General features: G+C 42.0%; 1 protein-coding gene across 6 annotated transcripts in view; it reads left to right on the forward strand.

Annotated features, from left to right (window-relative positions):
- Dpp8 (dipeptidylpeptidase 8) overlaps window positions 1–13,134 on the forward strand; it is a 55,203-nt gene that overhangs the window by 25,523 nt on the left and 16,546 nt on the right. For 5 of the 6 annotated variants that reach the window (XM_006243256.5, XM_006243254.3, NM_001394091.1 and 2 more), the window contains 5 exons: window positions 583–742; window positions 4,852–4,931; window positions 7,552–7,704; window positions 7,946–8,081; window positions 10,653–10,798. In XM_006243256.5, coding sequence (XP_006243318.1) covers window positions 583–742; window positions 4,852–4,931; window positions 7,552–7,704; window positions 7,946–8,081; window positions 10,653–10,798 — 675 coding nt within the window. The remainder of the gene's footprint in view (window positions 1–582; window positions 743–4,851; window positions 4,932–7,551; window positions 7,705–7,945; window positions 8,082–10,652; window positions 10,799–13,134) is intronic. The other variant, NR_172080.1, reaches the window with a different exon arrangement.

The following is a 13,134-nucleotide window of genomic DNA, read 5'->3' on the forward strand; positions in this document are numbered from 1 at the left end:
TGACTGTAGATGTGGCCCTGCACATACAGGGTAGTGAGCCCATCTCAGCTCCGGTGTCTGTGCTTCTGAGAAGACCTTAAAGAGCTGTGTCTAGAAACTACCTTCTAAGCTGACAAACTATACCAAATATACTAGTTTTACATTTTAACATAAAAATTAGATATAAAATAAAAACATTTCTCTGTTTCTCTAGTTGAAAGTAGACTTCCTGCAATTCACTCAGAACAGATGAGATCTGTTTTCCTTCTGCTATTAGAATATTTCTCTCTGGGAAACAAAAGTAAGGGTGTTGTTCTCCTCGCCTGGGTAGGAGATTTACACTGCTGTGGGAGCTTATGTGCTTCAGAGAGTGCAGAGACAGAAAGGAGCAGCCTTGGTCATGGTGTTCCTTTTGCTTTCTGCCGCCATTTGAGACGCTTACCTCCCAGCGTGTGAAATGTTTGTCTGAAGTAAAATAAGTGTAGAAGGCCAGGCAGAAGCCTAGTATGGCTAAGTGCAGCTGCGCTCGCACTACCCTGACGTTGGTTATCTGTGCAGTGTGTTTACTGATGCACATAGTAAAGTAAGCTGTTCATTTTGCAGATCCACGATATCTTTCATGTTTTTCCTCAAACTCATGAAGATGAAATTGAGTTTATTTTTGCCTCTGAATGCAAAACAGGTTTTCGTCATCTGTATAAAATCACATCCATTTTAAAGGAGAGCAAATACAAACGGTCCAGTGGTGGACTCCCTGCCCCAAGTAAGACCTTCCTTATTTGTGTACCTATTGTCTTTGTATTTCATTTGTTCTGTATATCTGCATCATAGAGCAAGGATGTGCAGATCAGGAGTCAGTTCTGTCCTACTGTGGGAGTTTCAAAGATCCAACTCAGGGTAGCAGAATTGATGTCTTTACCCACTGAGCCATCTCACCAGCCATAATGTCCTTTTTATATTCTTGATAAGCATCAGGACTTGCTTCAGTAAACTTACATATATTAACTGAAATACAGGTCTGTGCATGCAGAAAACAGCAAATTCTCAATGCATATACAAGAAGTTATTAATAGTGGGTAATCTCTGAGTGATTAGAATACCTATTTTTTTTCCAATGTGGAAAGGTTTAATGAGAGAAGAAGAGTAGAAGAAGAGAGGAGTAGAGGCCAGCCATGAGCCCGAGGAGGGAAGGGGGAAGAAGAATGGGGAGAGAAGGGACAGGGGCGAAGAGGGGAAAAGGAAAAGAACAAGGAGCAAGAGCAGAATACCTATTTTTATGATGCTTTTGCTTTGGTTACAACTTTTAGTTTATTTAAAATGAGCCCACATATGCTTGCTTTGGCAGCGCATATACTAAAATTGGGAGAAAAAGGAACTCCATGTTATTTTTATATTTAAATAACTTTAAAAAAAAAAAGACATGGTCTCACTATGTAGGTCTGGTTGGCCTAGAACTCATTATGCAAACCAGGCTGGCCTCAAACTCACAGAGATATGCCTGTCTCTGCCTCCCAAGTAAAAGCTACTACACTAGGCTTTAAAAACTTACAAAACAAAACTAATACAGGGATACTAGAGAGAGGGCCGGAGGTTAAGAGCACTTCCTGTTCTTGCAGAGAGCCCAGATTCTGTCCCCAGCTCCCACATGGCAGCTCACAACCACCCATGGCTCCAGTTCCAGGGGATCCATGGTGTCTTCTGTCTTCCATGGACAATGACCAGGCATACATGTGGTGCACATACATATTTGCAGGAGTTCATGCATACACATACAAAACAATAAATAAATCTTTTAAAACTATATATTTAAAAAAGCTCATCAAACTACATATATACCTATATACGTGTATATATGCCATATATACATATTTGTTTACCCAGCATTCTCGATGGATACCTGGTTCTTGATGGTTACTTGCTTCATATGACACTGCTGTGACCATGTATGCTCTTTCCATTGTTTTGGGAATGGCTACCAGAATGTCAATGCATGAGTCATATATTCTATTTAATTTTCATCATTAGCAAACGGATGGTAAGGGTTACACTTTTTTATATTCCTGATAGCAATACGCAGGGGCTTTCGTTTCTTCGTGGTTTTGTTTGTTTATTTTTGGGGATATGTTTATTTAGTTTCTACATATATGAACCTTTTGCCTGCATATATGCCTGGTGCTTGTAGCAGTCAGAGGAAGGAATAGATATCCTGGAGCTGGAGTTACAGATAGTTACAAGCCACCATGTAGGTTCTAGGAACCAAACCCGGGTCCTGTGTAAGGACAAGTGCTCTCAACTGCTGAGCTGTCTCTGCAGCCCCTGGGTTTGGTTTGGTTTGGTTTTCAAAGACAGAATTGCATTCTGTAGTTCAGGTTTCTTTCCAGTTCTTCACAGCCCTGTCTCATCCCCTCTCTCCTGTGCAGACATTACGGATGTGTGCCACTACACACGCCAAGTTTTATTTCTTTACATCCTTGACAGCACTTTTTAGTTTCTGTCTTCTTGCTTTTGTGTGTATATGTTTTATATTTCTTTTTTGTTGCGAATCTACTTTTTTTTATCTTGATTTTCTCAAGACAGGATCTCACTATGTAGCCCTAGCCATTCCAGAACTCACTCTGTAGACCAGGCCGGCCTTGAACTCACGGAGATCGCCTGCCTCTGCCTCCTGAGTACTGGGATTAAAGGTGTGCATCTCCACACTTGGCTGTGGTTTTTCGGTTTTGTTTTGTTTTTTAATAGCTACTCTAATAAATGTAAAGCGGCATTTTCCATTTGTGTTCTTTCTTTTCATACACATGCCCGCCATGCTAGAAACAGCTTTAGACCGTGTCACTGAGTTACATCCCTAGTTCTCTTTGGGTTTTAGTTTGAGACAGGCCAAGATGATGACTGAGTAACTGGCCTCACACATGTCACCAAGCCAGCCTGAAGAGGCATCCCATGGTTTTAGCACAGGTTCCTTAATGGTGAGGATTATTAAGTACTCTCCATGTGAGTATTGGGCATTTGTATATCCTATTATGAGAAATACTTATTTAAATCCTTTGGATGCTTAGATTTTTCTGAATGGTTTTTTAATTACTGGCATTTGGGGAGCAGTGAGCTTGAGTCCAACCAAGTAAATATTATATATGTTCTTTTCTTTAAAGATGGACCAGGCTTATATATATCCCAAACAGAGAGTTTCTTTCCATGAGCTTCAGCTTGGCTTACTAGTTCCTCTGTTGCTCTTACACAGGAAGAAGGAGCAAGGAACTAAGACAATTCTTCTGAAGCAATAATGTATCTTAAAATCTGTTATCACTCAGTGAACACCACCTCAGGATGAGGTCCCTGCTGCCAGTCAGCACCTCTTTGCTGATGATGCTTGGCCAAGTGTGTCTATGTGTGTATGTCTGTGTGTGTCTATGTGTGTGTGTCTGTGTGTGTGTGTGTGTGTGTGTGTGTGTGTGTGTGTGTGTGTGTGTGTATGTGTGTGTGTGATGTATATTTTTTAATTGCTTCTTCTCAGGTTTTTTGACTTTGTGTGTTCACGGGTTTTTTTTTTTTTTTCTTTCTCCTTTCTTTTTCTCTGTCATAGCTGTGATGTGAAACTCTTGTTGTTTCATGGTGATGTGCTGTAATAAATAATACTCCATTTCCCTTTATAAAAAATCAAGCTACATTTCTGTATCTTAAAAAAATAAGGTTGATTTCTTTTTTTTTTCTTTTTTTTTTTATTTATTTATTCATTTATTTATTATAAGTACACTGTAGCTGTCTTCAGATACACCAGAAGAGGGCATCAGATCTCCTTACAGATGGTTGTGAGCCACCATGTGGTTGCTGGGAATTGAACTCAGGACCTCTGGAAGAGCAGTCAGGTGCTCTTAACCGCTGAGCCATCTCTCCAGCCCATAAGGTTGATTTCTTAACTCACCATCCTTAGCTGTTGCTCTATAGCTGAAAGATAGAAGTGGTTTTCATTTTTAAATTTCTTCCTTAGCCCTCTGAGGAGGTCCCATCCAGACAGACTCTTAGGCAGGCACATGGGGCATTTGACATTAGTGTGGATAAAATAACCAATTTTGGCAAATGAAAATAATTATATTAAAATTTTTCTTTTTTAAAGTGGTTTGTTGCATTTCCAGAACAAATGTCTTGTCAGCTTAGTAAACCTCCATGTACTCCTGATCAGTGTCCAAGAAGGCAGGTCCTGTCTCTCCGACTCCACCGTACGGCTCTATTTTGGTTGGAAGCAGTGGCACACTCCTTTGTTTCTAGCCCTGAGGAGGCAGGAGTGGGTGCATCTCTGTGAGTTCTGGAACAGTTCTTGCTATACATAGCCAATTCCAGAGCAGCCAAGTTACATAGTAAGACTCTGCCTCAAAGGATGTATTTTTTTTGTTTTTACACTTTTTGCATGAGTTTTTGTTTTGGGGTTTTGTTTTTTGTTTTTTCATCATTCTTGAATATTTTGAAAACTCATAAGTTTGTTTTGTTGTTGGTTGTTTGTTTGACACAGGGTCTTATTGTGTAGTCCTGGCTGTTGTGGAACTCACTATGAAGACCAGGCTGGCCTCAAACTTGCAGAGATCCACCTGCCCTTGCTTCCCAAGTCCTAGGACCAAAAGTGTGTGCCACCATGCCTAGCTGGGTTTTCTAGCTGTAATTTTTAGTAACTATTTGAAACAACTAAATACCATTTAGTACAATATGCCGAATATTGTCTTTATCTAGTTCCAAAATATTTTCATTACCTCAAACATTGATGATACTGTTTTTGTTTTATTGTAGTCTTTTGGAGAAGACAGTTTAGAAAACTTTTCTACATTGTTTCATTTGCTTATGATCTGGAATAAAGTACTACATTTTGATTGTATTCATCTTCAGGTGATTTCAAGTGTCCCATCAAAGAGGAAATAGCAATCACCAGTGGTGAATGGGAAGTACTTGGCCGTCATGGATCTAACGTATGTCTTTTTATTCTACCGATGTTTGCTCAACCTCTGCTCTGCCTCTACAGTACAGAAAAATGAATGATGCAGTGCGTGCGTGCGTGCGTGCGTGCGTGCGTGCGTGCGTGCGTGCGTGCGTGTGTGTGTGTGTGTGTGTAGGACCCCAGTGGTGTTTTACAATATTGAGTTAGGGCCTAAAGGAATGAAAGTTATTACAAAGGAAGAATGTTAGTTTAATCAGGGTGTGGTGGCACACCCCTTTACTTACAGCATTTGGGAGGCAGAAGCAGGTGAATCTCTGTGAGGTTGAGGCCAGCCTGGTCTGCATAGCAAGCTTCAGATACCCAGGGCTATATAGTAAGACCCTGCTTTTAAAAAGATATATTTTAAATTATAAAGCTTACCTATTTTATGGCTATAGTCATAAGATACATTCTAGTTACTAAAGAGTGCCATTTTTTGTGTATGGGTTTTGCTTGTATGTATGGTGCGTGTGGAGGCCAGAAGAGTGTGTCAGATCCCCCACAACTGGAGGCCAGAAAACAGTTGTTAGCTCCATGCAACTACTGAGAGCAGAACTGAAGTCCGTGGGCGAGCCCCAGTGCTTTGAAGCACAGCCATCATTCCAGCCCAAGACCACTATTTGTAGATATATTATTGCCATTTAGTGAGGAAACAATTTGTATGTTTAGAGTTTAACAAAGTCATGAGTTAGCAAATAACCTGAAAATTATTTTTAGATATGGTAGACTGTTCATGTTTTTAATTGGAAATTTAGCATTCCTGAGGTAGATGTTTTCTTTCATTTACCTGTTATCTCACAGATTTAACCTTTTTAGCTTAGGTTAACAGAGGTGAGCTCTGCGCTGAGCATGTGGCTTTCCCTAACACCTCAGTGAGAGCATTTGCTTGTGAGTTGCTAGGTCACCACTAAGGATTAGACTCAGCCTGAAGACACTGGGCAGGTGCTGTAGGCACCTTGTGTTCTTATTTTGGGACTGAGTTTTTCTTACTAAGTTTGTGGGTTGGCCTTGAACTTCACTCTGTAGAGTAGACAGGCCATGAATCTCATTGTGGAATTCTAGGTTCTGATAATAAAAATTGTGCTGAGGTAAGTTTCCTGAGCTGTCGAGATATCTCAGTAGGTGAAGGCACTTGTTGCCGAACCTCACAGTCGGAGTTGCATTCCTGGAGCCTACATGGTAGAAGGGCAGGTGTGACTCCCTCATTTTGTCCTCTGTTTGCCACATGCATGCTATGCCACACTTACACACGCATGAACGCATGCAGACTTCTCACAGCTACAAAGCTTTGAGGCTTCAGCTCATGTGACTCTTACAGTTGAAATGATTCAGAGTGTGGTCCCAGAGCAAGAATAGAGTGTGTCAATTAGGAGGGACCATGTTAGAAACACAGACTTAGCTGACCGCAGTCCTCAGATTGTGGTGGTAGGACCCACCCATCAGTTCAGTATCCCTAGAGAGTCTAATCCTGCTGGGTAGAAGTTCTGACTTGACACAGAGAACAAAGACTTGCATGAGGAGTAAGGACAATAGGGGGCCTGAGTCCCTGCAGTAAAAATAGCCCTGACCTTCTAGAGAGATAACACTTGCCTGGGGGATTCTCCAGTGTTTGGTTCCTACAGCAACTGTGTTAATCTAAGGGCAGATGCGCCTACATTAAAAAGTTAATAATGGTGGCTGGAGAGATGGCTCAGTGGTTAAGGGCACTGACTGCTCTTCCAGAGGTCCTGAGTTCAATTCCCAGCAACCACATGGTGGCTCACATTCATCTGTAATGGGATCTGGTGCCCTCTTCTGGTGTGTCTGAAGACAGCTACAGTGTACTTATATATAATAAATAAATAAATCTTTAAAAAAATAAGAAGTTAATAATGAAGGGTGTGTGGGTATGTGTGCGAGAGACAGACATTTAAAATCGCCTTCATTTCTATGAAGCATTTTAAATTCTAACACATTTTCAGTAGACTAGTAGACTATTCTTAAAGTAACAATGAAAGAAAACCATTTCTTTAGCTTGTTGTCATTTGCATAGAATATTGAGTAAATTCTTTTCTAGATTGTCACCTAAAGGATCTTCTCCAGGACTGGGTATACTGGGTCTTACCCAGTGTCAGTGCTTACAATAAATCCTATCCTTATTTGTTTATAAACCACACTGTTACTGAAGTTGGTTGGTTGCAGTTATTTCTCAACTTGATAGATAAAATGCTTTTGCAAATTTGTAGGAAAGATCTAAAAAAAAAAAAGTACTAAGTTATCACAGCACTGACTACAGGAGAGAAATAAAATTAATCTTTTCTAAATGGGCAAATGAAGTTTGCATTGAGTATTTCCTGGGAGGGATTTTCTATAAGAAAATAATTGTCTTATTTTAAGGAAAGTACACAATGCACTCAGTCAGGACATTATCCCAAAATGCGTAGCTCAGCCTTTCACTACTGGGTATGATCTGTTTTTAGGCATAAGCAAAGCCAGCTCACATTACCACTGGTTTAAAAAAAAAAGCAAACAAAACAAGCCTGAGGACTCGTCGGATTCTGTTCAAAATGGGGACTGTGTTGCCGGCCTTGTCAGAACTGTGCTAGTACTGATTTGTGCTGTGACTTTTGCAGATCTGGGTTGATGAAGCCAGAAAGCTGGTGTACTTTGAAGGCACCAAAGACTCTCCTTTGGAACATCATCTGTACGTGACCAGTTATGCAAACCCTGGCGACGTGGTGAGGCTGACTGACCGTGGCTACTCACACTCCTGCTGCCTCAGCCGGGTACTGTGTTCCAGTTAGGAGAGATGCTATCATAGAAAAGCCTGTGTTCACATAGCGTTCCCTTTGAGTAATATGAAAGTTGGTGACATTGGCCCATAGAAGCCTCATCTAGGAAAAGCGCAGTGTGTTTGCATCATTTGTCAAGCTCCATTGTTCTCTTGCTCAGCATGGTGTGTGTGGGCACAGGGAAACCTTCCCTAACTTTCCTGTGGAAAGCCATTGTTGTCCTTCTTTTCTCTAGCACTGTGACTTCTTCATAAGTAAGTACAGCAACCAGAAGAGTCCACACTGCGTGTCCCTCTACAAACTCTCAAGTCCTGACGATGACCCAGTTCATAAAACAAAGGAATTTTGGGCCACCATTTTGGATTCAGCAGGTACCTGGGCTTAGCTAGGATTGGTATCACAGTGCATGTCCTGGTGTCCAGTGTCTGTGTCTCTTGGGCTATCTTCCCACTGCTCAGCCCTGCCTGACCCTGAGCCATTGAACTTCTGTTGTACCTCACTTCCTGTTCTGTCAGCTGCTGAGTGAGCTGGGTTGCCTCTCATGTGGGCAGGAGCATGTCTGGAAAGTGGATTAAGATTATGTATCCTAAACAAATAAGACCTTTTGAGCAGAAAGGGTGATGCTTTAGGGAATAACCAGTTGGCTGCTTTCTGAAAGTTTCGAGTCCTTACAGCGGCCCTCATAATAGCAGCCAGCACACTTGATTACTGTGGGAGCAAAGAGCACTGTAGAAAGACAGGCTCTTATTCTATAGCACAGGCTTGACCTCACTATGGAACTCAGGCTAGCCTGAAACTCAGCAGTCCTCATGCCTTGACCTCCTAAATACTATTATTTCAGGCATGAGCTGATCTGTTTTTCAAACACTTGCTTTCTGCATTAGTCACTTTATAAATTGCTGGGGCACAATGGCTGACAGAAACATTTATGGGAAAGGTCGTTCTGACTCATGGTACAAGGTACAGTCTGAAAAGTGGGGAGTCATGGAGCAGGGAGGGAGCTTTAGGTGACTGACAGTCACATGGTATGCACAGTTGAAAGCAGAGAGATGCAGCTCTTCTACTCCCTTGTTTCTATTCTGTCAGGGACCCCAGCCTAGAACATGTCATCCACATTAAGGGTTCTTCCCCACTTAACCACTTAACCCAGTCTAGACAGTCCTTCACAGACACAACTGAAAAGATACCTATCACAATCCCTTTTTTTAGATTTATTTTTCTTATTTTTGTTTATGTTAATGTGTGTGCCCTCCCAGCTGCCAGCCCCTACAATTTCTTACGTGTAAAGAATAGACTTGTTTTGTGTGTCTCTATCTTTAAATCTATTTTTATTTTAAGTATTTTCACTCATTACTTTTGACTAAAAGATTTAAGTATCAGTGAGGGGCTGTGGGTTCTGGAGAGATGGTTCAGCAGTTAAGAGTGCTGGCTGCCCCTCCAGAGATCCTGAGTTCAATTCCCAGTGACCACATGGTGACTCACAACCATCTGTAGTGGATCTGATGCTCTCTTCTGGTGTTCATGAAGATAGTGTGTTCGAAAACATAAAATAAGTAAATAAATCTTTTTTAAAAATGTGGGGCACAAGGACCTAAGTTCAAATCCTTAGCACCTATATAAAAGCCAGGTATAACTGTGTGTGCTTGGAATTCTGCACTGGAGAAAGGACATAGATGGATCCCAGGACCATAGTCAGCCTGGCAGAAATGGCAAGTTTCTGATGAGGGATGGTTTTGAAGCAATAGGGTAGAAATGAGGGAGGCACCTGGTGTTTTCCTTTGGTTATCACATAAGTGTGCACAGACATAGAAAGCTCCCCACTCATACCTGCGCCGCACACATAGACACTTTCTGCAGCACACACACAATAAGAAGATAGGTGTGGTAGTGTGCGCCTTTAATCTTAGCACCGAAAAGACAGAGGCAGATGGCTCTCTGTGAGTTTCAGGCCAGGCTGATCTACAAATCAAGTTCTACACTAGCCAGGGCTACGTAGAGAGACTCTGTCTAGAAAAATAAAATAAAACAAACAAATAAATAAAAGTTTTAAAGATTTATTATTTTATGTATATGACCTATATATACATATATGACATATACCACAAGAGGGCGTCCGATACCAGTATAGATGGTTGTAAACCACTATGTAGGCACTGGGAATTGAACTCAGGACCTCTGAAAGAGCAGCCAATGAGTTCTCTTAACCACTGAACCATCTCTCTAGCCCTAAATAAATAATTTTTAATAATTTTTTAAATTTCATGTGCATTTGGAGTTTTGCCTGGATGTATGTCTCTGTGGGGGTATCAGATCACCTAGAAATGGAGGTACAGACAGTTGTGAGCTGAATTATGGGTACTGAGAATTGAACCCAGGTCCTCTGAAAGAGCAGTCAATGCTCTTAACCCATTAAATAATTTTTTAAAAATTTTAAACTGGTATAGACCAAAGGGTTTGTGTGTACTTTAATGTTTGGGAGTAGAGTTGGCAATGTGGTAATTACCTCTGCTTGATGTGACATCAGTGCGCACAGGCCCCGAGAAGAAGATGGTTTAGCTTTGTGAGCCTGAGACTGAGGATGACTAAGCTAAATGGAAGGTTCTGCACCCTGCCCACAGCTTTCTTGAAATGCATGCCTGCTGCTGGTCAGGTGTGTTGTTTAACCACCAATAAGTGAAGACTGAACTTGAGACCAGATATTTAGTTCTGCACATAAATACCTCCTAGGCTCCAAGGGCTACGTAAAACTCCGTGTGCCTGTATCTGAAAAAGCAGCTCGGTCTTCATTCCTTTTGTTTTAAAATGCCTGCTTATTGCTTGTCTTATCTGAGAGAGGGATAGTAATGTTGGTGGGCAGGGGCTGAGTCGTGATATTTCCTTTTTGGACTTCAAGTTGCACGGCTCCTCTGAGAACATCTTTATGGCTCTGTGGCTACCCTCAGGTCCTCTTCCTGACTACACCCCTCCAGAAATTTTTTCTTTTGAAAGTACTACTGGATTTACACTGTACGGAATGCTGTATAAGCCTCATGACCTACAACCTGGAAAGAAATACCCCACTGTGCTCTTCATATATGGTGGCCCCCAGGTGAGTACTTAAACTCATATAAATATATATGCATGTATATGTGTGTTTTTAGGTGATTTTGTTTTGTGGGTGTGAGCATTTCTTTCTGCATGCATGTCTGTGGATCATATGCCTGCGGGCTTCAGTAGGTTTGAGCTTGGGGGTCACTACTGGGAGCGTAGGGAGTCTTTCTTTGGGAAACTAGACAGCAACTCTGTCAGGGAAGGCCTTCTCTGTGGCGCCCCACGGCAGATCCAAATGAAAAGAGGCAGTCCATGGTTTCAAGGCATTTATTGTCAATGGCGGAAAGTGGATGAGTAACACCATACCCCACTTCCCAGAGTGGGCCTGAAATTAAATATCTTTTGCAGGGAGGGGTGTCTGGGAAGGAAAGTTTCATTGACTAGGTCTCCAGGCCTTTAGGTACCTCATTATAATGGAGCTCTGTCTTGAGCCTACGTGGTCACATCCTCTACCTGTGAAGGGGGTTGGAGTGTTGTTCTTACATGACTAATGGTCACAAATCTATGGAGAGCTGCAGTGACTGGCCTAGTTTCCTGGGAGTCAGGTGAAATGCCTACTGTCCCTTCAGGGTCACCAGGGTCTCAAGCCTCAATCCAGTTTCCTCAACCAGGAACCAGGGTGCCTTTCACTGTCCCACAATCCACATCCATTAGGAGGCTGTTAAAGGGGACTGTGTAGGCATGATGTGGAGAAATTGGACCCTGGTCCAGTGTTGATGGGAACATAGAGTGATGTGGCTACTACACAGATAGCATGGTGGCTCCTCAAACGCAGAATCACCTTTTCTCTTGTGCATTCATACCCAAAAGAAGTGAAACCAGATATAGGAAGAGCCATTTATATACCCATTTACACACTAACTAGGAGACGGAAGCAACCCAGGTACCTAGTAACAGATGGATGGGTAAATAAATACAATACAGTATAAACAGAAAATGAGGGCCAGTGAGATGGATCGGGGCAAAGACCCTTGTTGCCAAGACTTACAGTCTAAGTTCAGTTTCTAGGGCCCATGTAGGGGAAAGAAAGATCCGGCTTCAGGAAGTAGTCCTCTGACTGCTGCACACACCATGGCATACATACCACACAAAATATTAAACATGGGCTGGGCTTTGGTGTGCACACGCTTAGTCCCGGGTGGATCCCTGAGTTCAAGGCCACCCTGGTCTACAGAGTGAGTTCCATAACAGCCAGGACTACACAGAGAAAATCTGTCTCAAAAAACAAAAATTTAAACATGTAATGGAATGTTTTTTGTCCTTAAGCGGGGAAATGGGGCCAACAAGATGGTGCATCAGGTCAGAGTGCCTGCTGCCAAGCTGTCACCCAGAGTTCATTCCACAGCCACACGGTAGAAGTGACCACACGTACTCGGAGAGAGGATAGCTATTTTTTAGTTTTGTCTTTTTAATTAATTAGGAGGCTGGCACCTGCTACAGCACTATGAAGCATGAGAGCACTGTGCAGTCATGAAGGATAAGTGCACTTCTCCCTCTGCACAGGGCCTATAATAGGCAGACAGAGGTACAGTAGCCATTGTCAAAGACTGGAGTGGAGAATGGAGTGAGTGCTGGTGAATGGCGTGGTTGCTGCTAGGCGGGGAACGGGATCTGGATGTGAATAGTGGTTTTGGTTGTGCACTGCTGTGACTGTTTAATACCACTGAACGTGGACACATACACTAGTAAATGTGGTGTCTATTCTACCATAATCAAGTTATCACCGACTCTATTTTCATTATTTTGAGTAATTAACAAATACAACTATGGTTTTTTGCACTTAATGAAATCAACAAGTCTGTACGTTGTTTTAAAAGATGTGACTTGATGATATGTGGATTTCCTTCCCAGCATGCTCTTGGGAAACATGGATTTGGTTGAGAGGATGAGCTGGTGTTGAGTTTGCCAGGAAAGTTTTCTATGAGCTTTCAGCTGCTGTAGGGCCTCTGACACTCAGCCCCCTGGAAGACTATTCCTCTTCCTTGAGTCCTTGTGGGTTAACCCTGAAAAGATTCCTTAATGTAAAACCAGATCTTTCTGTTAGCACATGATAATCTTATAAAACGCTTGATCCTACAAGAATGTTGTGGGCCTGAGGCACTGACCCTGTTCTTTCTTAGAATGTATAGAATGGAATAGGAAGTAATTGAAATAGCCACAATGCCACAGTTCACAGAATCAGGTGAGTTTCTTTGTTACTAAGATATCCATTTCTGTAAGTCAAATGAAGGTAGTTATGGGCTGAGGTCAAATAAAGGTGAAATCTGGCTGAGAGTGTAGCTCAGTGGTAGGATGTTTATCTAAAGGCCTGGGTTTGAGACCTATCACTGAAGA

This window comes from Rattus norvegicus, chromosome 8, assembly GCF_036323735.1.
Source record: "Rattus norvegicus strain BN/NHsdMcwi chromosome 8, GRCr8, whole genome shotgun sequence".
Lineage (NCBI taxonomy): Eukaryota > Metazoa > Chordata > Mammalia > Rodentia > Muridae > Rattus > Rattus norvegicus.